Source organism: Trifolium pratense, linkage group LG3, assembly GCF_020283565.1.
Source record: "Trifolium pratense cultivar HEN17-A07 linkage group LG3, ARS_RC_1.1, whole genome shotgun sequence".
In the NCBI taxonomy this organism is placed as follows: domain Eukaryota; kingdom Viridiplantae; phylum Streptophyta; class Magnoliopsida; order Fabales; family Fabaceae; genus Trifolium; species Trifolium pratense.
The window spans coordinates 3,499,227-3,526,247 of NC_060061.1; the positions used below are offsets into that span (position 1 = coordinate 3,499,227).

Below are 27,021 nucleotides of genomic sequence, written 5' to 3' on the forward strand. Positions count from 1 at the left end.
TCAATAATAATAGCATTCAGAGACATTGTTATTATTTTGGTGGAATTGATCAACCAATTTTTTTTAGTCAAAATCAACATTCTCAATTTGAATTGAAGATCATTCACTCATCGTAGTACAATAAAAAGACTCATTGCTTCACCTTCTTCAACCAAACATAATGGTGAGAGCCACTCATTTTTCGCTAGCACAAAATCACTCTCGGCGTCTCTAATGCACATTCCAATTCCTACTCGATTTTGAGTGAACGAAAAGAATACATCAATGTTGCAATTAAACATTCCTACGTTAGGCCTTGACCAGATCAACTGGTTCTCCAAAACATTTGTAGTATGTGACCTGTTATTAGGCACTAGTACCATATTCCAATCTTCCAATACATGACATGCTCGATCACAAATTTGCTTATTGAATATTGGCATTATGCAAAACATCAAAACAAACAGTAGTCGTGCTCTGTTGTCTATTAATTGCAGCACATATAGTTTGCCACAATCCACACCTTTGCCAGCAAGCAATACTAGTATGACACTGAATGAATATATTGAAACTGTTTTCATTGGCAATTTGGCATTGAGGCAAACAGCACAAAAATTTGGACAGTTAACTCCTCGTTCCTGCAGTCTTTTCCTCGTCGGAAGGCAGTTCCGACATACTCGCCAGACTTTTTATGAGTCAATGAAGCATGGTTGCAAAAACAAGGAAATGTCCTAAACTACAAGAGTTGTAGCAGTTCAGAAGGAGAATAGGGAAGAGGTAGTGATAATGAAAGGAGAAAAGAGACAAACACATAAGCACTATTTCTCCTAAAGCACTAAGCTTCCATCGAAGATATTGCCTTCACATGGGCCTGCTGATTCATTTATTATATACATGTCAACAGGTTTTCCATATCCTGAAAAAGAACACCTAATCACAAAACTAAATGACCAGCATCCTCGTGATGACCGTGTTAGCATATATAACTGATGCACACATGTCATTGCTTACCAAGTCCAAGACATCAATGCTGATTGCTAACAGGGAATGCATCTTCACCCTCAATCGTTACTAACAATACATTTCCAGCAACATCTGCAGCAGTTTTGTTATGCATTATTTCTTGCCTGTTTGAATATTGCAGAATGCAGATATACAGTTTTCCCACGCACTTGTGCAGGCTCCGACAATGAGGCATAGTAAGATATCATTGCAATGGCTTGATTCAAATCTGCCTGTAGGTTATGGTAACAACATATAATTTGTAGCTAATAATCAGTAATTTAATTTCATATGAAGGAAAAATATATCAAAATAAAAATAAAACACTCACAAATTCAATAAAAGCTTGATTTCGGTTCGACCCAACATTGCGTTTTGTGTTCACAACATGGCCAAATGGCTTCCCGAGTTCAATCAGTTCCTCCTCCGTACATTCCCATGGCAAGTTTCTCAAGTGAAGCACCTTTGATGGTGGTTGGGTGTACCGGAACTGTTGCTGACTAGAGACCGATGCCATTTCAGACAATAACCTTAAACCTGCAGAATTGCAATATCCATTTAAAAATCAGCTACCATATCATCATACAACCCTATACTCAAATGCATAATTCAGTTTTCTAAAAATTAACCAGATGAGAGCCACTGATAGTCTGATACAACATAATTATTTACATAACATAACAAGAAATGAGAGGAAAAGGCAACTGATATCAAAAAAATCATATTCTGATAGATAAGCCTTTGCATTCCCACACCTGCTAATACAAAAAAAAATAGTGACCTAATATTATATTATGCTGTAAAAAACATTGTATGAAAGACTATCAACTATGCTCTATGCACACCGTTATGACAGATACTGGCTACCGCATGACATAATGACCATAAAATCAATAAATTGTCCTAAATGAGAACCATAATAAAAAGGTTGTGTCAAATTTGTATATCAGCAGCATAAATTTTACCAAATAAGAGCATTAATACTGCTTAAGTGTGAGCCATAGTAGAAATGATAGGAAACAGCAAATGCCATCATAAAAATACATCCAAAATAGATAAGATATTGGTTTCCTCACAACTGGTAATACGAAAGAAAAAAAACCGTAATGATGACATAATACCAAAACATTAAATCATGCCCTAAAAGTAACTCCTGTCCTAGTAATACAAAATTTTCCAACAGCTCCTGTCATAAATCGATCAAAAAAGTGTCTAATGTGCTGAATGGAACACCTTCCTCCTCAGTTTGTTTTACAATTACCTGCTGAAAGTTAATTAAACAGTACAGAGACCTGAATACAGAACAAATTAGAGAATGCATTATACTTCCTCATCAAGGCATCAATAATTTATTATACATCCTCATCAAAGCACCACAAAATGGCAACCTTCAACCTGTTAGCTGTTCACTTGCTCTATCATTTTTAGCCTCTCCTTCGTCTGAACCGTCAGCTTCTGCCAACTCTGATACAGTACCAGTGGCAACAGTGCTCTCCAACGATTCAGCAGGAGTGGCAACAGCGCTCTCTGGCTCAGTTTCCTTATTCCCAAACAACTTGGAAGTTAATAAAAATCCAGATCCTATTCTCCTTTTAGCAGCTTCTGCTGCCTCAGCCTCCTTAGCCTTAGCTTCAGCTTTCAACCTTTCCTTCTCCTCCATCAGTTTGGTCAAGTCCTCTTCTCTCCCTTCTTTTCTCAATTCCACCTTAACAAACTCTTGGAATTCCTCGTCAAAGTCAACACCATTGTCATCCAACAACATATCAACAATCTGAAGCACATCATCCAACCTTCCTGCCTCGCTCAACACCTTCATCATGAACTGATAGCTAGCAACATCCATCTTGAGCTTCTTCACCATTAGGTCAAAGAAAGACTTGGCATCATCAATCTTCCCAACTTTAACCAACCCATCAACCAATCTATTGTAAACAGCCAAGTTAGGCCTCAAGCCCGATTCCACCATTTTTCTAAAATAGCCAGCAGCATCATCAGGCCGGTTCTCTTTGAAACAAGTATCCATCAACAAGCCATATGTATACTCATCAGGGTTCACCCCTTTACCCTCCATTTCTCCATAAACCTCCTCAGCTTCCAAAATCAGCCCATTATTACACAACTGTTCCATCAAGTTATTAAAGGATAACGTATCCGGCCTACAACGATACTCACCCATGCTCCTGAAAACCTGAATTGCCTCCTTGAATCTTCCCTCAGCACAATAACCATCCACCATGACATTAAAGCATCCCAAATTAACAACCAACTTGGCGGGAGGATTATGCTCCTTGATCATCCTATGGAACAACTTCAACGCCTCATCAAACTTTCCATTCTTTGCAAGAGCATCAAGCACAGAACTATAAGCAATGTCGCTCATCTTCTTTCCCTCTACAAACACCTTTTGATAACACTCCATAGCCTCATTCTCCATTCCCTTAAGAAAATACCCCTTCATCAAACTCCCTAATACAACCCCATGATCTTCCACAACACCACCCAACTTCCCTTCCAACTCCTCATACAACCTTAAAACAGCATCCCCATCGGAATTCCTAGCATAACCCAACATCAAATAATGATAAACAAGAGGATCAGGAGCAAAACCTTTAGCATCCTCCATTTGATCCTTAATATCAATAGCACGATCAACCTTATTGTTATCAATCAAACCCTTCACAACAATGCGAAAAGTGGTTGAAGAAGGGTTAACTGGATCATTATTGATAAACTGTTTAAAAAGCTCAAGAGCAGTATCCGGCTTATGACAATCAAGATAAGTCTGAAAGATTAAATTGTGAGTAATGATATTAGGAATAACACCTGCTTTTTTAATGAAACGGTGGAGTGACAGGAGGTCGGAGTATCGCGACTGACTGACGGAGGAGAGCATAGAGAACAGCATTAATTGATGGTGAAAATAGTAGGACGGCAGTTTGAATAAATGGAGTGGCGCGTGTAAAGTGCAGCTTCATCGAGATCATTTTGACGAATAAGCTATGGTTAAGATATGGTTATGAAGGTTGAGACGGTTACCGGTTAAAGCGGAAGCGTGTTCGGGAAGTTTAGGGTTACTGGGATTAAGATAATAATAAGCTGGTGATTGTGATTTAGGGTTTGGATTAGGTGATTGTTGTTGGTTTCGGTTAAGAGAGGAGAGTGGTGGTTCGATTCGGATTTGTCGCTTACGACGGCGGCGTTCGGCGGCAGCTTCTTCAGGGGAGGCGAAAAGAAGGTTGACAGATTCGGATATGTCTGTGAGGTTGTGCGATGGTTTTGAGTTGAGTCAGGAATGTAGCTTTGAAGAGTGCCATGGTTTTGAGTTGAGTGAGGAAACAATTTGACTCATTTACAAAGGAGAGTGGAACTATTGATGTAGAATCTGCAGTGGAGCCTGATTATTATCCTTTAGCTGGTAACAATTTGACTCAAAATGCAGTTGTAGATAATGTGTAATCCATGTATAAATGTAGCAATTACATTTTCAGTGATCTTTTTGTACGATTCTGTTAATAATTGAGAGTAGAGTTCTAGGTAGGTAGTACATTCCACACTCTTCTAGCATAAACTTTGAAAAGGCTGCAACGATTTAGATGGTCATGATTCATGAAGTAGCTTGCACCATCCTGTATGGTTAGCTACATAAACAAGATTAGTGGTTGATTCTGTTATGGTGTCTAGCAGAATCAAATAAAATTTGCTTTTCTTTTTGTATTCAATGCAAGACACGGCTGCATGTACCTAAAAAGTGGTTTTTTGCTTTTCTAATTAACCTAAAAAATGGTTTTTTTGCTTATAATAGTGACCGAAGGAGTAATATTATATCTCAAATAAATCATGAACCATTTTGACATAAAGACAGGAATTTGTACCTGTTGAGCCTGTTTGAAAAATCATACTAATATTTGAGTTATGTTTTGGATAAATAACTTAATTAAGCGTTTATAGCATAAGAGCTAATCATATAAGTGTATATGTGTAACTTATTTCTATAACAAAAGATAAAATAAAGTCAACCACATAATTTCTTTTGTACTTCTTGGATACAACCACTCAAATCACAAGGGAGATTCACACTAAGTCATTCAGGGTGAGAGAAAGTACTGCAGAAGTGGATGCAGTAGCATAGGTTCATATATATGTAACTGTTATATTGAAATTGATAATAAATATGATACTTTTCATCTGTAGTATTAGTTTTTCTAGAAGTTCAGTTGTAGATTTCTATAATTATTATCTCTTTAATGATAGTAGTTGGTATTGAAGTTGTATTTGAGTCTTGTGTTGCTAAAGATTACCAAGCTGTGCGATGTTTATATGTGCTAAGGGCACCTACATCATATAAGTTAGCCTTTTGGAATTAGATCCAAAGCAATTTAACATTAGCATGGTATCAAAATTGGATTTTCCAGGCAATGCTGGAATTTGACTAAGGTGCGCTATATTGAAGTTGCATTTTTGCTCCAGATACATGATCTCACTCACTCACTGATTAAGTTAAGTTTTTTTTTTTTTAATCAGACTCATTAAGTTAAGTTTTGGAAGAGAGATCCAAAACAGCCCATTGTTTCTGTTTTTCCCTGGGTGGGAGATTTGTTAAATTGAGTGTCATTTACGCGCAAATGCAAAGACTAATTCCTGGTACAATGGGAAAAGTGGAAAAAGGGCAAAAAAGACTAATTAACCGGTTTTGAGACCCATTCTGCTTGGTTTTCGTGTGGATCAAAGAGGTTTTTATTGAATTGATCGAATTACATTTGAAGGACCAAAACAAAATTAAAAAAAATAGTTATGGGACTAAAGTGCAAATACAAAATAAGATAAAGGATCAAATATGTAATTTAAACTAATTTTTTCCTATATTTGTTTTTTAGTTTATCTTACTCCCTAATTGAACCAGTGTCCCATCAATTTAGCATATCAACCTAATTGATCACCAAGTGTTTAATAATAACAATCCACTCAAGAGTATACTCTTAAAATGGTCACATTGTCATAACAAAATCAGTGAACAAAATTTTGTGCAGCAAGGAAGAGTATACAATTGAAGTCTGTGTGCTAACACATACTTTTACATTACACAGTTTTTCTATGTCACATACTTTTACAACATACTTTTAATAAGAGTTTTTCTATTGTCATAACCAATTATTTCATTCAAACAATTTTAATATAGGCATATTGCAATGATTACATTTGTTTAATTGTGCAAGAGTTACAACATCCGACAACAAATTTATTCAAGTTTATGGGTTTCACCAAGAATACAAGTTTAATTGTGCAATGGTTACATTTGTTTAATTGTGCAAGAGTTCCATTATTTTTCCTTTTATTACTATCGCACGGGTCGTAACGTTACGACCATATTTTTTTTTAAGTTATAGTTTGTAATCAAAATTGTTTTCAATTATAAATATTTAAATTGAAAAAACCAATCACACATAGAACATATTTATATATTAGTTAGAATTTATCTCGTGTAAAATAATTTTTTTTAAAATTTTATTAGTAAGAACTTGTCTCGCATATGATAACTATGTGGAAACTAGCTCGACTGAAAGTTCATGAGATGAGGATCACAGATCCATGGCGTAAATCGACGGACGTGCTCAGAGGTGGTCGAAAACAGAGCTTTTTGGCGGCGGAGTTCAGCAACAACTTCACTGTTTTCAAAAACAGATCGAATAGAAATATAGATCGTGTAGCTTGCAGCCAAATAAAGTTGTAGCTGAACTCCGACGAGGGACGCTGTGAAGACGCATATACGACTAGGGTTTGTAGCAGGGAGGAGATATGTTTCTTTTTTTGCAATAGATAGAGAGAAAATAAATTAGAAAATGAGAAAGGAAAGTAATAAGTAAAAGGAAATGCAAAGGCCGCTATTTTTATTTTTGTTTTTGGTGTAATTTTATTAAAAAAAATTAAAAATTCAATAGAGATCCACCGACGGTGTAAAATAGTTTTATACGATCACTCAATAAATAACTATCAATTTTCCATGTCATATTAAGAAAGAGGGTGAAGTGAGGTGATGTGGCGAAAAACATCGTTGATATTGGTTGACAGTTTACACTATCCGTGCATATTCATTTTTCTCTAATTCGATTGTTTTTTTATGAGAAAAAAAAATGCACCGACAGTGTAAAATTACTTTAAACCTTCAACCCATCAATCATGTAAAGAAAAAGTTGTGAGTAATTTCTTATTGGATGATCGTGTAAAAAAAAGTTACTCTGTCATTGCATCTCATTAAACTTTTTTTTTATAACATAATCAGATTTATGTCTTATTACAGTTTAGTTCATAAGTATTAATAACATTATTGAAATACCAATTAAAATTCAAACATAATTGATAATTGTCTTCGTAAATACATCTCAGTTGATAAGAATATCGCATTTTTTATATATAGAGGTGGGTTCAAATATGTAATCTCTCACTTTTTCACCTCAATACGTAAATAAATAATTTTTTCACTATCAGTATTCAACCGACTACACCGCATAATCTGATTTGGGGTCGGACATCAAATAGTTCCAACCCATCTCAATTTTTTAATTTTTTTTGGTCAGCAATATGTTCAATATTTAATTGTGCATAATTGACATTTGCTTAATTACCCCGTGCAAGTGCACGGAATCCACACTAGTTATTATCAAAGCATAAAACTGTAAATGTAATTTATAAACTTAAATTGTGAATTCAATATGTATAAATAATCTTTTACTAGTAAAAGGAAGGTTGAGTTACTCAAAAGCAAGCATTGTGATGATGTGGCATGCTTTAGAGAGCTTCTCATATCTATTTAAAATTTATCCCACAATTTATTTTGTGTGTCCATTCATCCTCCAAAATAATTATCTATATGTTACAATAATAATGGCTCCCAATAATAATGAAAGAAAAAAAAGAAAAAAAAGATCAAATTACAAAAGAACAATGAATAGATATATGCTCTTTCATATTTTACACTACCAAACATAAAATATAAATCATGCATGCGTAAATATGATTTGCAATTTGTAAAATTTTACTTTAAATAAATAAACCAAATAAAAAAATTACTCCTCAAAAAAATTCCATGCTTGACAAAATAAATAAATAAATTTTATGAAAAAAAATACTTTAGTTATATTGTTTATTAATTAATTACTATTGTGCTACTTTTTCAAAAAAATTACTATTGTGCTATTATTTAAAAAAAAATTAACTTTGTCACACCAACTTTTAAACTACCATTCTTTCGTATTCCTTAACTCTTATTCTTTAACTATGACAAATAAATTTATCAAACAATCCTTTAAAAGGAAGATTGAGTTGTTCACAAGCAAGCATTGTGATGATGTGACGCTCTATAAGAAAAGTTTACAATCTCTATTAAAACCTTTTCATATTTTTTCATATAATAGAGTTACTCTAATAATAAATAATAATAATATATTAAAAAAAAAAAACTAACACAATTTATTGTTGTTGAATTGAGACAAAAATGAATTGCAAGCAATGAAAGGTGAAATGGTGCATCATGTTATTGTTTTAATTGCATTGCAATATATTATTAAAATATATATTGTATGTTACAATTCCCTATTAATGCAATTGAAAACAAAGAATTCTTGGAGACACTAATATTGAATATGTTAATTTAGCTAATTATCAAACACAAGCTCTATATAAAGTTAACCCAAAAGCTAATTATCACCACCACCATATCAGGAAGTCTACCTTCTATGTTTTAACAAAATTTTAATTTATCTATCTCATAGCAAAAACTTTATGGTTTCTTTGTCTAACATCTCCATGAGAAAAAGTTATGCTTCTTCATCTTCCATATGTTAAAGTTACACATTATAGTGTCTTGAATTGATTTAAAAGCTATTGTGTGCATATATATAGTTACATCATAAGTATATTTGTTTTTGTCCTTGGTAGGTGATGGTGTCTAACCTCTTAGAATATCAGGTATGTCTACATGTGATTGATTAAGAAATTGATATACATATATGTGATAGTTGCCTATTAATATGTTTGTAAATTGGAATTTTTCTATTACTCTGAGTTTAGAACATCTCTAATCATTTTTTATATTTCTTTTTTAGGTTGGATATTTTTTTAAATATCAACCGGTGTTTTGTTCGATGATTAATTAAACTTTGAGTTGAATCGATTAATATGAATATGACTATTTTTTCATGTGAAGGAGGAGAACAGAATAAAACATACTTCTATTTTTGCTTACGTTGCATCCTATGAATGTTTGTAAACCTATGAAATGGCACCTCATGTGAGGATGTGTATTTAACTCTGATGGCAGTTTGTAAACCATCATTTTTTTTAATTGATATAATGTTTGTAATTAGACAACTTTCTTTTTTCATTTATTATTTTATTAGTATAATGTTTTAGCTTATTTGTTTCTTATTTTCTTTTTCATTTATTATTTTATATAAGGTAAAAGATTTGTATAAAAAATTGTTGATTAATGGGAATATAATTAATTTTTTTCATGTGAATAAGTTGAAGAGGATAAAAGAGACTTCTATTTATTGATTTTGAAGTCCCTTAAAATTTATATAGATCGAGGGTATATTGATGTTGGAGGCATTTAATTAAAAGAAGACAATCCAAATAATTTAAAAATATAAATATGTGTCTCATTTTTAAATACTATATTGTCTACAATGTGTAGGTAATCTACTTGATCTCAATCAAGAGAAATATAGAAACAATAACAAAGTAGAAATTAAAATAATTTTTTTTTTTTTTTTGTAGTTGATACTCAAGTCATGTGGTTCTTATAATTGTAATACATGCAAGAAGTATATTGATTCAACTTGACTTAGAGGTTGTCCAAATATATAATCTTCATGCATTTATCGTATAACACTTGCCTAAATCTGGATGGTTCAATATGAATATATATGAATTTTAATAGATAGTCCTATTTTAATCTACGCATGACATCTTATTCTTACAACCATAAAATGAATCGATGAAAAGAATTGTGCTAAAAACATGTTAGTTTAGAAATTGTGCTAAATACTTTTTCCTCCCACTTAGAATTGTACTAAAAACTTTCTAAATTAAATTAAAAAAAGACAAAAATTATTAAATAAAAATTGTTGATGCTCATTTGTCAAAATAAATTTTAGAAATTATTAAAACCGTAGATGTTAAAATATATTTACATATATTTAGAAAATATAATCACACATATATTTAAACATATTTACACACAACTAAAATTCACCAATAATTCAAAAATTATTAATTTAATTTACGTAATAATATAACTTTTTGGATAAATTAATTACATATTCTAAAAGAATGTTTACGTTACGGCTGAAAATAAAATAGTGGAATATTTATAAGAATAAGATGACATTTTTTTAAGCAAATAAGAAAATGACACATGTTAAATCTTAAATTCATCTATAAGACTTTCTTTACCTTAACCAAATAACTAAACCTAAATTCAAATATATAAAATCTTCGTCCAAAGTTATATATTGACAACAACAAATATTCAAAGTTTATATAATATAATAAGAAAAATAAAATAAATGTTCAAGAAAATATTAAATAAGAGGGGCAAAAACTAACAATAATTTTGAAGAGACACAAACCTCACCAAGAAAAAGAAAAACAAACCAAAAACAAAAGGACCAAGCAAAAAAAAATGTGAACCAAACAATAGACTAAAAAATTTGGACTAATAAAGTTGGAATAAAATTTCAGCAAGTGAATAAGTGAGAATAAACTCCAAGAGAACGAGAGATGAGTAAGTAGATAAACTATTTGGAACGTTAAATTGCATAGAACGTAGTAAGCAAATACGCTGTTTGAGATATAATTTTCAAAAAATGAGATCACGTGTAACAAATAGTCAAACCCACCATATATGAATCATATTCTATAATCAAAACTTATTTTAACATTTCTCATGAGCAATATTGTCTACAAGTATAATTAGGTATGCCTCCAACTCTTATTGAAAATAATAAAATAAGGGATACATCAAAAATAAAAAAACAAAGTGGCATTTGACTATAAAATTGCAACTCATATAAAGAAAACTAAAATCTTATATGATTACACTAATAAAATAAAAAATGATACATCCTTTCAAACTTATAAAATATTATAAGAGATCTATTACATTAAAATATGAACATACTACGATATAAATTAATAAAAAATCTAATATTTCTAAACAACTTTTTTTTACCCATATACTAATATTAAATATAATCATATTTTAAAATAATATCTATTATTTAAATATATGTGATTATAGTTATCACAATTATTATTTTTTATTTATAAAAATATTTTAATTATATATTTTAATCAAATCCGTGCAACGCACGGGGTTACCCCTAGTGTAATCTAATTGCATAGTACAACAATTGAACAACCAATGATTAATGAGTTTTCTTAAAAAATAATTATTTAGGAAAATTCGAATTTAATTTTTGAAATGAACAAATTTTGATCAAATTTTATTTATTAACTGAACTTTGAATTATTATACTTGTTTTTGAAAATCGGAAGATTAACAAAATATAATAGAGTTGCATAATACAGTGATCGATATAGATTAAGTGCATTTGATTTTTCTTAATAGCATTTTTTTTTATAAATCAACAAAAATTTATTTTAGATATTTTTTAAGAAGTTAAATTAGCCCACTCAAATTGAATTTATTTTAGATTATAGATATATGTTCCCAGCATAAGAAGTGCCAAAAAGCATAGAAACAATAACAACAAAAAGGTAACTACAATTCCCGTATGAAACGAATATCATTCGAAAAAAACAAAAACAGGGGAAAATAAAGAAAGGCAGCCAAGAACCAACTATATATACAGTATAATGTAATTATATATGTCAATGTTGTGTTGGTATATTGGTACCGGAACCGACGTGTGTTTGATACCATAACATTGACAAGTGTTTCACAATTTTAACCTATTAATTGTTTGCTTTTCTTTTTTTGATTGAGATTAATTTTTTGTCGATTAATTTAATCTTTAAACCATTTATTGTATTAGTGCAAGAAATATCTAAATCATCATCTCGTGAAGGAGAAAATGAAGAATATGAAAATTATGATGATAATTTAGATTGAAATATTGTTTGTGAAGAAGAAATACCTAGAACTGCAATGATATGATATTTACGTAGTTTCGAATAGGAAATTACCTTGTATTACATGAATTATGGATTTTGGAATTAATAAAATAAGTTCGAAAAATGAAGATGACAGAAAAAAAAATGTTACTTAACATGTAGTCGTAGTAGCCGTAAAGTATGTGAGCAATTCAAACTTCAAAGAATGGTTTGAATTTTTTAACTTTGAGATGAGATTAAACAATTATTTAAAAAAAATATAGAAAATTAAATAATGTATATAGCCACGTAATTGTTATCATGAAAACACCCTTTGTATGAAAAACATTTCTTTTCATATATACTTTCTTTCATCCCATTTTAAAAAATATATACTTTAATTAAATATTTTGACAGTATTTTTCTAAAATATATAAATGTAAATATCTAAATGAGACACCAGAATTCAAAAAAAAAAAAAAAGAACAAATAGATTCAGAAAATAAAAGAAAAGAAACACGCGATTCATTCATCTCCTTTCCTTGAAGGTTGAATCACCATATCCACCATCGCCGTTGCCGTCTCCGTCCGTCCACCGTACCGTACGCCGTCCTTCCACTTCCTCCTCCTTTTCCTTCGTCACTGCCGCCCCTGCCTGGTACAGATAATCCTCTCCCTTTCTTTTCTTCTTTAATTAAATTTTCCCAAATTAATTTAGGGTTTGAGTTTGCTAGTGATTAGCGCTAGTTTAGGGTTTGAGTTTGCTAGTAATTAGTGCTTTATGCTTCGTCATTAAATTTTGTATTTCATGTGAACTATTTAGTTAATTTTTTATTTGTTATTGCTTTGTGCTTCTGTTATTGCTGGTTTTATTAGTACTTTTCTTATTAATGTTAATTTAGCCTCTTTGAAAAAGATAATGAAGATTTAAGAACAAGAATAAGTTACTAAGAACATGTTAATTTAGCCTCTTTCAATGTCTTGATTTTCTGCTACAAGTATTAAAAGGTTCAACAATGAATTGATTTAAGACTTAAACATGACCTTTCTTTTATTTGCATTTACAAGAGGTTTGGATTAAGTCCTCTGTGATTTCGTATTGACTAGAGAGCTTAGAGGCTGTGGCTTGTTGGAGTATGACAAAGATTTCAATTTCTTAAACAAATGTATGTGTGTATTACTTTGAACGGTTTATATATTAATGTTACTACAATTATGGAATGGAGCAAATTGGTAGTTTTATTAAATCATGTTACAAGGCTTCAACTATGTGTGTCTAGTTGTTTGTATTTTTTTTTCTCAGTTCTTTTACACAATTTGGTAGTTTTATTAAATGATGTTACATGATTTCTGCAATTTGGCTGTTTTTTTTTTCTTCTAAATTATGTACTAAATCAGAAACCCCCAACAACATATTGAAATTTTTATGCCCATTTCTTAAATTTATCACATCCAAATAGCCCTGTGAAGGAGAAAAGTCATAAAGTAGAAAACCCTAAAATTTATGTTAAATTCCATAAACTGATAGACAAAACCTAAACTCAATTGAAGTAAAGCATTCAGATATCTACGTGTACTCGGTGTCTGGTCTGGAATTCAAACACACACTTTCCTTTTTGGCCCAGACCCTTATGGGCTAAGGTTGAATTGGGTGGACAAGCCTATATTCACAGCTGAAATACTCCTTTTTCACAATTACAGACAGCAGGTTGCATATTTTTATCTGAAGAGAAAAAGAGAGAAAGAGAGATGTCGGGTATGGGAGATGGATATGTGGGCACTGCCCAAGATGCAGTCCGGATCCGACGGCTAGAGAAACAGAGGGAAGCTGAACGTCGGAAAATCCAAGAGCTGAAATCCAAGTCTGCCACCTCCAATGGTCAACCTGGTCTCCTCCAGTTTGGTTCCAGCACTTCTGAGGTTACATACTGTTTTTATTTTGTTATTTTTATGTTTCTTCTTTCGATTTTCTCTATTGCAATCACTAACTAACCAATCCCCCCCCTTTCAATTTCATCATTTCAGATTCTTGAAACTGCTTTTAAGAAAGAAACTGTTGGTCTTGTCACCCGTGAACAGTATGTTGAGAAGGTATTTTTTTTTTAATTATTATTTTTGAACAAGTTTTTTTAATTATTATTATTATTATTATTATTATTATTATTATTATTATCCCTAACCTGTTCAGTTCATTCATATGTCCATACTGATGGGGAATCTGAATTTGAATATGCAGAGGGTTAATATTCAGAGTAAAATAGAGGAGGAAGAGAAGGAGAAGCTTCAGAAGCAACTACAAGAGGAGGAGGAGCTTCAACAACAGAAACGGAAGAAGAGGAAGATCAAGGGAAATTCTAGACTATCATTTTCCGAGGATATTATTGACAATGACGCTCAGGAAGAGGAGGAGCCACACCAAAGTAATAATATAGAAACAAATGGAGGAGTACGGTGTGGTAAGCTTGGTAAAGACCCCACCGTTGAAACTAGCTTTCTACCTGACAGGTGCGCCGCCCTCTCTTCTATCTTCAATACATACACTCCCTTTTCCTTTATTTGTTGCTTTGTTTGTTTCCCTAACGTTCGGCATAGGAGTGCTGAGGATTTTGTTCAGTGAGCGAGAGGCAGAGGAGCAAGCTGAACGTGAAAGGTTACGCAGACAGTGGCTCCGTGAGCAGGACCAAATTCGAAGTAAGTCTGTCTACTGTTGTTTTTATAATGGTAGTTCCTAATTTCTTTCAAAAATGATAAAAGGTTGAAAAGCATAGCTTGTGGATTATGCTTCCTTAGGAAGAAAATAAGTGTAATTGCCTGTTGTACATGCTTAATTGCCTCTTAACTCTTGTTTAATCATGAATATATTGCTCTTGGGTCCCCAGATGAGCCTCTTCAAATCACATACAGTTATTGGGATGGAACTGGCCATAGGCGTGTTGTCCAGGTAAGTGAAGGCCATGGGCTTCAACTTCAACTTACTTTTTAAGTCTTAAGTAAGTTTGCATTTGCTAATTTTCTATATAATGACTACATCTGTGTTTTTATCATTTTGTAATTCAGGTACGCAAGGGTGACACCATCGGAGAGTTCCTTCGAGCAATCCAACAGCAACTTGCTCCTGAATTCCGCGAGATTCGAACAACCTCAGTAGAAAATTTGCTTTATGTGAAAGAAGACCTTATCATTCCTCATGTATGAAGACCAAATTTGTTTATAGTTTGAGTAAATCTATGTACATCTTTGTTTGCGTACGGGCATGTGCCCAATTTTATTTATTTTTATTCAATCGTATATGTTATTTACCTGTTTTCGTGCATATTACAGCAACACAGCTTCTATGAACTAATTGTGAACAAAGCAAGGGGAAAAAGTGGACCGGTATGTTTTTTTAGTTCTTTTTTCTTGAATTTGTTGTGTTTATTTTATGTCGGAAGTTGTGTATCCAAAATTTTCTGAAAAACAATACATTCACAAGTATAATATTCCTCTTGAGAACATATATAACTCCCTCACACCTTGTAAATGGTTCTTAAATTGAGAAAACAGAATAGTAGAAATATATATTTTATTTTCTGCTGTTGGGGTTAATTTTTTTGTGCATTACGCACAATCCAAAGCTGTAAACCCATGAAGAAGAGGTTATCAGCTACAGAAATTTGAACAAATACGCAATTGGTGACAAATCATATATAATTTAGTGGAAAGTGCGATGCATAGCTGAGATTTGTAGTTTGTACTAGTGCCTATCTTAGCTAATAAACAAACTTATTCTTCTTCTAAGAATGTAGGGATTCTTGGTAGGTGGGTGGAATAGTTGAATGATAGTTCATTGCAGTAATGAATGAATTCTTCATGGTTTAAATGAGAAGTTCTGTTCTTTTGACCAGCTGGTATTCTTCCACTCTCTGTAGAAGTGTCTTTAACACTGATATTTTTGGGTGATACTCATGGTTTTACTTTTGGTCTGTAATCTATATTGCTTTGATGTTACTGACAGTATCTCTGACAAATATATGGCTAATGCTAAAACATTGCATTCCATCTCAACTGCAGTATCTCTGACAAAAATATTGCTACATGCCATCATAAACTTGGAAGTGTTTGCAGATTATCTATTAATTATTTACAGCGGATTAATGATACTTACTATTTTTCATATGTATTATACAGCTTTTTCATTTTGATGTGCATGAAGATGTACGAACAATTGCTGACGCCACTATAGAAAAGGATGAGGTACATTTTCTAGTTTCTACCCAGTCATTGTAGTTGCCTTTTTGAAATTCAAGTTGACAATATACTGAAAACAGGACAAATGCATTTTTTTCTTTGCGTGTTCTAGTAATCTTGTTTTCGATCCTTTTGCTCTTAATTATCTTAATCAGTTATTCGTATCTCAATTGACAGTCTCATGCTGGAAAAGTTGTAGAAAGGCACTGGTATGAGAAGAATAAGCATATATTTCCTGCTTCAAGATGGGAGGTACTTTGTTTCTCTCTTTCCCCTTTTCTGTGTGCATATAGTTTATATGCCGATCTTCATCTTCTTTGGCGTCGTAGCATATTGTATTTGTACATATTTATTATGACAATGACAATATGCTCTTATTAGTGTGCCTGTAATGTGTTGCAGCAGCAAAATACACAGCTGATTATGATTGTTTTCATTGTCTATTGCAGATTTATGATCCAACAAAGAAGTGGGAACGTTATACCATCCATGGGGATTAAACTTTTGCTGCCAAATAATTTTACTTGGATTTGCTGCTGAGTTTTGATCTGATCTTCAGCTGAACTGATTATGCCTCAATTTCCACCTTTGATAATGTTGGTTTAATATAATATAATTAGCAATTCCAGTGTTTGGAATGAGTGGTCTTAAATCTTCATCGTAGAAACTTAGACAATTAGTCAGATTTATTTTACATTACAGTGGAAATCTGACAGACTGGGCATCTAAAATATGCAGACTTTTTGATATACTGAAAGGTTTAAGGAGTGCCTGCTGGCAACCTTTTAAATCTTAATCTGTTTCTTTTTGGCACTATCTTGATCTGGTTAATATTTCATAATTAGTGCTTTTTTGTCATTTTCATCTCTTGGTGTTGGTTGTTTAAAAAAAAATCTCTTGGTGTTAGCTTCCGACCGAGTATTTCAAGGATTATTAGTTTAAAAAGAGAGTGATGACAACACCTATTTATGCATGGGGATTATTTGTCAAATGAATGTTGTTTTTTTCTTGTCATCTAAAGAGATAACATTCCAACTAATTCAAGAAAAAAGAACTAAAAAATAAAAAACTCTTTATTTCAGAATTTTAAGCTTAAAAAAATATTTAGAATATCTTTTGCAACCGTGTATATCTTTCCTCCTTATATTTAAGGTGACGGATAAGGTGGGCAAGTCCTCTAATTTTTTCATGATGGGAAATGCGCTTTTGACCATGTTTAAATCGGTTTTTACGAATTGGATTTTTTCCCCTAACAATTAAATATCAAAGTATGTGGACTTCGTCATTATATCCATTAGTTCTTGAATCTTCACTAGCCCAAATGACGGCATGCCAAACCAAAAACATCCCTTTTAGAAAATGTTTCCTAAACAAGCTTACTGCAAGAAAGCTCTAAAAAATGGAAGACAAGGAATGAGATGATGTCAAGGCACCACTGAACCACCTAAAAACCTTTATCCCGACCTCCCAAGCCAACGGGCAAGAAGCAAAGAGATGATTCTCCGATTTACCGGACAAGCCACAAATAACACAAGAAACACCCCCATCAAAAGTAACGTCACGACGGGCAAGATTAACCCGCGTTGGGAGACGACCTAGGAAAGCTTGCCACGAGAAGACAATTACCTTTGACGTTTTGTCAATGATACGACTATAAATACTAGACTTGTTCAACCTCACGACTAACTTAGCAAGCTCTGAATGAATTCCGACAACACTCACAAACAAAAACTAACCCACGTAAAAACACAAGACAAACATCAAGAACTAATAAGTTAACACTGATGTTCCCAACAAACTCTCACAGAAGGGGGAAGCTGTAATTAAGATAATATGAAAGCAGCATGTTGATACTTGATACTAACATCCAAACCAAACATTAAACAGGAGGATCACTCGACAAAAGAAAGTTACACCATTTGCAAAAGATAGGAAACATTCTCTTCCTCTAAGACTCTTTTCTGAAAAGTTTTTTGCCATGCATAAAAAGTTCCGAATTTTTTTTTTGTAAAAATATTATTTTGAATGGCAATTTTTTTTCCCCAAAAATCTGAATTTTTTTAGCAAGGGCAAAAAAATGGGAGTTATTTTTGCCATCTCCTGGTTAATCAAACTAACCGCTACTTAAGTAGCGGATGACATTTTTTTTCAAAATTTCTGATTTTATAACATCCGCTACTTAGCGGATGTGTAAAAATAGGGCGCACGAGTAACCAGTAGAATGACAAAAGTAGCTAAAAAAAAAAATCAGCGGGAGAGAATTTTCCATAAATAGCAACTAGTTTAAAGACTCGTACATTCCCACGAGTCCATTGACTTTAATTCGATATTTAAGTTTATCATTATTTTAATGTAAAAAATTTACTTAGAATAAAATATTTAAATTTATTATAAAATATTATTAAATATAAATGAAACTATTGTGTTTTTTTTACCGTAAATAAAATTATTGTGTTATTTTTTGTAAACTTAATTATCCAATTTTTTATGTTTCGGTGATAAATAATGGTACCGTCGTCGAAGGAACCCAAAGCCCAATGGATTACGGAATTGGATTCCCTGCAGTCAAATTTTGACTGCAGGTTAATCACAATCATTCATTTTTAAACCTGGGCCACCAAAATTTGCATCCAAAGACTCACAATGCATGAATGCATGAATGCATGGATAATTGAATGCATTGAATCCAGGTCCATGGATTACACCTTCATCATTAATATAAAACGAGACAAAACCCTCTTTACATACAAAAAAAGAAGGTAACTTTGTGACGATTTTTGACTCTTGTCGTAAAACCCTAGTGATCATCAGCGTCAAAACCAGCAAAGCAACAACAATGGTGAGTCAATAATTCTTCTCAAACGAATCCAACACGTTCATCAATTTCCCATTGAATTTGATTTTGATTTCCAAAGATTGTGGGCCTGTTTGTTTGGGATTTTTAAAAAAATGGATTCTATAGTGTTACATGATTTTGTGTAAATAAAAATTTACAAAGAATTTTTTTATAAAAGATTCAAATAAAAATTTGGTTTGAATAGTTATTCTAGGTATTTCATGATTTTATTGAATTTTTTTTCGGATATCAAAATTTCAAAAAAATCATTTATTTTGAAGCTATTTCAAATAGATTTTTACAAAAATCATTTTTGAAATACAACTTTTTGAAAAAATTGCAATTTTGAATATGTTTTGTTCTTCAATAATGTATATTTATATTATATGATGTCAAAATTGATATTGATGTTTTAATTTAGAAAAAACGAATATAAAAAAACTTGTAATATTTTGAAAAACGGTTTTACAAAATCCATTTTAAAAAATACAAAGAAAAAATCCATTTTTCTAAAGCTGAAACAAACAGAAGAGTAACATTGATTTTCCGATTGAATTTGACTTGAATTTGAATTTCCATTTCCATTTCGCAGGCAGACGTTGAGGTTGATGCAGCAGCAGCCGCCGCCGGAGTCCCGAAGAAGAGAACGTTTAAGAAGTTCAGTTTCAGAGGAGTTGATTTGGATGCTCTTCTTGACATGCCCACTGATGAGCTCGTTAAGCTCTTTAGTGCTCGTGCTCGTAGAAGGTTCCAGAGAGGTCTCACCAGAAAGCCTATGGCTCTCATCAAAAAGCTTCGCAAAGCGGTACAATACAATATTCCATTTTGATTGATGTTTACTTAAGACATATTTTAGGCATTAAATTGTTATTAGTCATTTTGTAAATTTTGATTGAGGGACTAAATTGCTACGAAGTTTACAATGTCAATGAATGAAATGCTGGTTCATATTGTTATTATATTTTATTGTTTGTAGAAAATGGAGGCACCAGCTGGTGAGAAGCCGGAACCTGTTAGGACTCATCTTCGTAACATGATTATTGTACCTGAGATGATTGGGAGCATTATTGGTGTGTACAATGGAAAGACATTTAACCAGGTTGAAATCAAACCTGAGATGATTGGGCATTACCTTGCCGAGTTCTCAATTTCATACAAGCCAGTTAAGCATGGTAGACCTGGTATTGGTGCTACTCACTCTTCCAGGTTCATTCCTCTCAAGTGAATTGCTCTTTTTCGGAGAACACGGTTGCGTTTTGCAGTTTATTTTGAAGAAAAACCCAAGATGATTTTGTTTCTTATGTTTAGTGCATTTTGCAGTTTATTTTGAAGAAAAACCCATGGATGATTTTGTTTTAATTGCTTGGTAGTATAAACTATGTGTTGCCTATGAACTTAAGTACAAAGTTTCGATCAGCAGTATGCTTTGGTTTGTTTTACTACGTTTTTTTGTTCTCTTTACTTGATTGCGTATCACTTTAATGTTTTATCCATGGATATTGAAATAGCCGTCTTATGTTTCAAACTACTTGGATTATTGAGAGAAAATTGTGCATCTGTTGGGTTTGAGAATTTGTCAATGTTTGAATCGTTCATATAACTATGCTTGATGGTCAGTCTAATATTTTTCATGTTTGGATTATTCTATGAGGTGTTTATTGAACATTTTTTTTTATCTGAACATGAACTTAATTTTTTCATAAACTATGGGTAGTGTTTGATTGGAAACTATGACATCAGTAGTGTTTCATATGACTTTCTTGTGAATGTTGTTCGTTTTTCTTCTCTTACAAAAGTAGACCCAAGATAAAAAGTTCATTATTCTGGAAAACAGTATTGATTGGATTCATTTTGTTATATTTTTTTTAATTCTTTCTAGTCTCATGTTATATTTCTCTAAATATGTTCCGTTTTTTCAAATGGACAAAAAATATAGAAAACCGAATTAACTTCTCCGCACCACTCAATGTATTTCTTAATCAACATCTATATGCTGAAATAAGTATTCGTTCACTTTCAAAAAGATTGTTTAAGGTTTTACTAAATGCTAATGTGCACTTACGCTCCAAAAAAACGGTTGATATGAATCTTAGTGTAAATCGGTACAAACCGAGGTTTTTAGTCTATAATTTTTTTTAACAAGTTTTAGTCCTCAAATATTATTTGCCACTAGTTTTGGTCCCTTCTTTTAAATCAATTGATGTTTACTGTACTCTTTATATTTTGAATAACTTTTTGTACTCATGTATTTAATATATAGTACAATAATCTCACAAAAATTTAGAATTTTCTAATAAATGATTAATTCATTATGAATTTTTAAACGACAAAAACTAAAAAAATTATATTTAAATCATTAACTGTTTAATAAAAAAAATTAAACCTCATAATATAATTTAAAAACAAAAGCAGTAAAAAGTTGTTATAAAAAATATATTGAAATTTGAAAATTAAGTTCTTCTGACTGACCAGCTAGTATTCCTCCAGTGTGTGTAGAAAGGTCTTTAAGACTAATATTTTTGGGTGATAACTCAGGGTTTTACTTTTGGTCTGTGATTTATATTGCATTGATGTTGCTGACGGTGTTCATATAGCTAATGCTAAAACATTGTGATAGAAATTTAGCAAGTGTACTAAATAGTCGTCAAGTAATAAAATTTATAAAGTTCGTATCCGCAGGGATTGTTTCAATCTCGACAAAACAATTAAATTAATTTAGGATTAATAATTAAAATGCAAGGAGGGAGTTTAACTTGGTTTGAATTTTTATCATAAACTTATAAATAACTTGGGATTCAAATTGAATGAAAGAAAAGCGATTGATCCTTTTGGTTCATCTAATTACTACTTCTCTTGGTAATTTCATGTATGATTACAAATTTACTCAATTTAGTTTCATGATTAGATTAAATCTCAAATGATTATGCCCAATGTCTTGGTAACACAATCCTCTCCCTTGATCATCGATTTCTAATGTCTTAGGTAATCTATGATCAATTGAGGTTTACAACCTTTAATCTTTTAATCTCAATTAACAATCCAAAATATCTTAAGTGAAAGTTAATTGATCAATCATTCCTAGATCGATCATTCATTCCTATCGTCATAGTAAAACAAATAATTGAAATCATTACACAATTGATCAAGTCATGCAAAGCATTAAGCACAAGGAATAATTGAAGAAACTAACTTCGTAATTCATTGATCATATCATATGATAATCACATTGTTCAAGAAAAATAACAATTAGAATCCCCTAAGGACCAATCATGGAAATTTAGCTGGACATAATTGTGACAATAAGCAACATAGAGAATAAAATAAAACCAGATAACATATGATGCTCCTGCTTGTTGTGCTATTGCCGTTCTCCAATTCCGTTCTCCAGTGATGCGTGATGTTGCTCCAGGGTGTGCGTGATTCTTAATCCCCTCTTCCTTCTTTGTTGCTGTGCGTGATACCCCTTTTTGTACGTGATGTGCTTCTTCTTCTTCTAGGATTGGGTCCATCATGGCATAAAGCCCACTTTGCTTTTTGATTTGGTCAAACTTGGTCAAAGTTTGATCTTCTTTTCTATTCACACCAGCCCATACACTAGAACACTTATAATAATAATTTTTGCACTCAAACATAAACATGTTAAGTCGAACCAAGAAAATAAAAGCTACGCAAAATATTATTTTTATAGAGAAAAACACTTAATTGACTCAATAAACCAAAAATTGCAATTTATTTAAAATGACTCTAAATTAAATATTAAACTAATAAAATGATATTAAAAACTTAATTAAAAAGACTCTAAAAATAGCGACTGATGAAGACTCATCACAACCCCAAACTTAATCTGTTGCTTGTCCTCAAGGAACAATGCTTTCAAAAGAGTGCAACTCAACCTCAAACACCCAACCAAACATTCATGTTAATCTATCTCCGTAATCAATAAGAACAAAACATGTCATTTTACAAAAATTATCATGCTCAAGGTCACTTTCATCTACTAACAACCAATCGGAAATTCAAAACAATTCATCCAACATTCATCCATCAAGCTCAATTCTCTCTTCACACAATCTCACCAAAATTCTCTCAAGTGTTTAGGGACATACACTCAATCAACACAATCTACACCTTTCTACCATAGGCTTGCAAGGATTCTAAAAATCGATCGACATACAATGAATATGCACCTTTCGAGGACTTTTCGGGTTATAGCGTGGCTTTGGTTTATTGAAGGGTAGATATTTTTGGGAAACTAGGTAGAAAAACTTGAAGCTTTTAAGATCACCTATTTCAAACAAAAGTTGACAAAACAGTTTATTCCCCCAAAATCATTACATTCATACTAGAGAACTTAATTTTCAATTTTTTTTTTCTTCTTTTCCTTATGCAAATGAATTCACAATGTGTGAACTCATTCCATGCTCACATTTTTTTTTTCACAAAGAAGTCCCTCGACAAAAAAAAAATTTATTCATTTTTTTTTTCAAACATGGTGTTATGCATTTTGCATTCTCTTTATTTATTTTTCATTTCTTTCACCATTTCCTTTCTTTTCATGAGGGACATTCTCTTCCTATTTGTTTTTTCCTCAAACTTTTTCAAAATATTTTTCTTTTAGTGTTCTCTAGTACCCCACCCCAAACTTAATAGGTTGCAAATCCCAAGAGCAACCCCAAACTTAATGATGAGCATTGTGCTCAAATCACAAGTTAGGTGATCAACTTCAAGAAAATCATTTTTTTTCTTTGTTTTGTAAAAATTATGTGGTTTTCAAAAAGAAGTAAGATCAAAACATTTTTCTTTCAATAAGGCTCAAAGGGGCTAGCAAGGGATAATAATATACAAGGGTAGGCTACAAAGGCTCAAGCTCACAAAAACGTGCCTCGGTGCATTATTCATCGCAATCAATCAATCAAGAGAATTCAAGCAAGTTCTAGAGAATAGGAGAGACGTGGAACTCACATAGTCAAGAAAGAAATTTAAGTGTTTAGGCTCAAGACCTCACAGTTAGGATAACAGAGAAGAATTAGAGCCATTAGGAATCATGCTAAACAAACAGAAATCATTTCCTCAAAAATCATCAGCAAACTAATATAACCAAAGAGCAATCAATAATGTAAGTTGACAGTTACTACTTAGATGGAGAACAAACTAACAATCACATTCTAGTTAAATGCTCAAAATCAAGTCACACATAAAATATTAACTCAAACAGATAAGGATAGAGTAGTGACAAATTCATTCAACAATGGTTTTTATTACTTAATAAAATGCAGAAATTAAAAGAAAATTAAAGACCGAGTTACCTATCATGGGTTGCCTCCCAAGAAGCGCTTCTTTAACGTCATTAGCTTGACACCTCAACCACTGTTAGGGTGGCCTGAATGATAGCAAGAACACATCATCCTTCTTTTTCCTCTTGTTTGTTAAGAATTCTATGAACTTAGCATAGAGAAGCAAATGTTTCCATCTTCCAACAACTAAGCTTTTGGAACAAGCACTCTTCCACCTTGGAGAAGAATGAGATTTCTTTTGCAAGAGATTTTTCTCTTTAGACTCCATTGGTTGAGACTCAAACTTTACATAGAGATCAACATAATTTACTCTTCTCATGTCATTCTTCTTGTTTTTCAATTTTTCTCCTTCTCCAATAGCATGATGTTTCATCTCCATCGCAACCAACTTCTCACACTCATTTGCCTTTTCAACAAGATTACCACATTCAACTTCAAATCCATCAAATGAACCTTGATTTGACCTCAAAAAATCATCCAAAATCTTTTTGAGTTGAAAGCTGTAATCAATGTTGATCAGTTCGCGCTCTTTTTCATTCAAACAATACTCCTCAAAATAGTCATTGTGATGATTCGATCCACAAAAATCACTTCTCGCCTTCAATCTCAAAATATGTGCATCCAATCTCTCTTGTGCATAAGATAGTAAACATAGTTGATAACAAATGATATTTATTTCTTTGGAATCAACCAATCTATTATCAATCCATTTCATCGCTACAAAACTTAGAGAAAATTTTCAGCTGCAAAGAAAACTAAAGTAGACATAAAGAGAAAACTTATATATACAAGAATAAAAAGAAAATAATATAAAGGAAAAAAAAATCCTAAGTAAAATAAATTGCCTTGTCAAAATTAATCAACAATCCCCAGCAACGGCGCCAAAAACTTGATAGAAATTTAGCAAGTGTACTAAATAGTCGTCAAGTAATAAAATTTATAAAGTTCGTATCCGCAGGGATTGTTTCAATCTCGACAAAACAATTAAATTAATTTAGGATTAATAATTAAAATGCAAGGAGGGAGTTTAACTTGGTTTGAATTTTTATCATAAACTTATAAATAACTTGGGATTCAAATTGAATGAAAGAAAAGCGATTGATCCTTTTGGTTCATCTAATTACTACTTCTCTTGGTAATTTCATGTATGATTACAAATTTACTCAATTTAGTTTCATGATTAGATTAAATCTCAAATGATTATGCCCAATGTCTTGGTAACACAATCCTCTCCCTTGATCATCGATTTCTAATGTCTTAGGTAATCTATGATCAATTGAGGTTTACAACCTTTAATCTTTTAATCTCAATTAACAATCCAAAATATCTTAAGTGAAAGTTAATTGATCAATCATTCCTAGATCGATCATTCATTCCTATCGTCATAGTAAAACAAATAATTGAAATCATTACACAATTGATCAAGTCATGCAAAGCATTAAGCACAAGGAATAATTGAAGAAACTAACTTCGTAATTCATTGATCATATCATATGATAATCACATTGTTCAAGAAAAATAACAATTAGAATCCCCTAAGGACCAATCATGGAAATTTAGCTGGACATAATTGTGACAATAAGCAACATAGAGAATAAAATAAAACCAGATAACATATGATGCTCCTGCTTGTTGTGCTATTGCCGTTCTCCAATTCCGTTCTCCAGTGATGCGTGATGTTGCTCCAGGGTGTGCGTGATTCTTAATCCCCTCTTCCTTCTTTGTTGCTGTGCGTGATACCCCTTTTTGTACGTGATGTGCTTCTTCTTCTTCTAGGATTGGGTCCATCATGGCATAAAGCCCACTTTGCTTTTTGATTTGGTCAAACTTGGTCAAAGTTTGATCTTCTTTTCTATTCACACCAGCCCATACACTAGAACACTTATAATAATAATTTTTGCACTCAAACATAAACATGTTAAGTCGAACCAAGAAAATAAAAGCTACGCAAAATATTATTTTTATAGAGAAAAACACTTAATTGACTCAATAAACCAAAAATTGCAATTTATTTAAAATGACTCTAAATTAAATATTAAACTAATAAAATGATATTAAAAACTTAATTAAAAAGACTCTAAAAATAGCGACTGATGAAGACTCATCACATTGCATTCCATCTCAACTGCAGTATCTCAGACATAAATATCATTCACATGCCATCATAAACTTGGAAGTGTTTGCAGATTACCCTTTAACTATTTGCAGTGAATTAACGTTACTATTTTTCATATGTATATACAGCTTTTTCATTTTGAATTAACGAACAATTGCTGATGCCACTATAGAGAAGGATTGGGTGCATTTTCTACCTAGGCATTATGGTTACCCTTTGAAATTCAAGTTTACAAGATACTGAAAACAAGACAAAATGCATGTTTGTCTCTGCGTGTTTTAGTAAACTTGTTTTCTATCATTTTACTCCTAATTATCTTAATCAGTTATTCTAATCTCAATCAACAATCGCTTGCTGGTAAAGTTGTAGAAAGGCATTGGTATTTCTCTCCCCCTCTTTTGTGTGCATAGTTCATATGCTGGTCTTCATCTTGCTTTGCACCATGGCGGAGTGTA

General features: G+C 32.0%; 2 protein-coding genes and 1 pseudogene across 3 annotated transcripts; 2 read left to right on the top strand and 1 right to left on the bottom strand.

The window, feature by feature from the left end:
- Positions 1–214: 214 nt before the first annotated feature.
- LOC123914424 lies at positions 215–4,722 on the bottom strand (annotated as a pseudogene).
- Positions 4,723–12,551: 7,829 nt separating this feature from the next.
- Positions 12,552–17,136, top strand: LOC123915921 (protein XAP5 CIRCADIAN TIMEKEEPER-like). 2 transcript variants are annotated; one of them, XM_045967202.1, is made up of 11 exons: positions 12,552–12,751; positions 13,795–14,013; positions 14,119–14,184; positions 14,330–14,598; positions 14,708–14,784; positions 14,973–15,034; positions 15,151–15,282; positions 15,415–15,468; positions 16,261–16,326; positions 16,498–16,572; positions 16,770–17,136. In XM_045967202.1, exons 2-11 carry the CDS (start codon positions 13,843–13,845, stop codon positions 16,818–16,820), a joined length of 1,023 nt encoding a protein of 340 aa, XP_045823158.1. In that variant the 5' UTR covers positions 12,552–12,751; positions 13,795–13,842; the 3' UTR covers positions 16,821–17,136. The 2 variants fall into 2 exon arrangements, with proteins under 2 accessions (XP_045823158.1, XP_045823159.1); XM_045967203.1 differs by lacking the exon at positions 12,552–12,751 and adding an exon at positions 13,162–13,259.
- Positions 17,137–17,511: 375 nt separating this feature from the next.
- On the top strand, positions 17,512–20,399 carry LOC123913584 (40S ribosomal protein S15-4-like). Its single transcript, XM_045964371.1, has 3 exons — positions 17,512–17,544; positions 19,749–19,961; positions 20,133–20,399. The coding sequence occupies exons 1-3, from the start codon at positions 17,512–17,514 to the stop codon at positions 20,379–20,381; spliced, it is 495 nt and encodes a 164-aa protein (XP_045820327.1). The 3' UTR covers positions 20,382–20,399.
- Positions 20,400–27,021: the final 6,622 nt, after the last annotated feature.

Coding starts and splice junctions, on each gene's coding strand:
- LOC123915921 (XM_045967202.1), top strand. CDS start 13,843: ATGTCGGGTATGGGAGATGGATATGTGGGCACTGCCCAAGATGCAGTC. Junction 14,185..14,329: donor GTGAACAGTATGTTGAGAAG/GTATTTTTTTTT, acceptor TTGAATATGCAG/AGGGTTAATATTCAGAGTAA. Junction 14,599..14,707: donor ACTAGCTTTCTACCTGACAG/GTGCGCCGCCCT, acceptor GATTTTGTTCAG/TGAGCGAGAGGCAGAGGAGC.
- LOC123913584 (XM_045964371.1), top strand. CDS start 17,512: ATGGGAAATGCGCTTTTGACCATGTTTAAATCG. Junction 17,545..19,748: donor TTTTGACCATGTTTAAATCG/GTTTTTACGAAT, acceptor TCCATTTCGCAG/GCAGACGTTGAGGTTGATGC. Junction 19,962..20,132: donor TCAAAAAGCTTCGCAAAGCG/GTACAATACAAT, acceptor TATTGTTTGTAG/AAAATGGAGGCACCAGCTGG.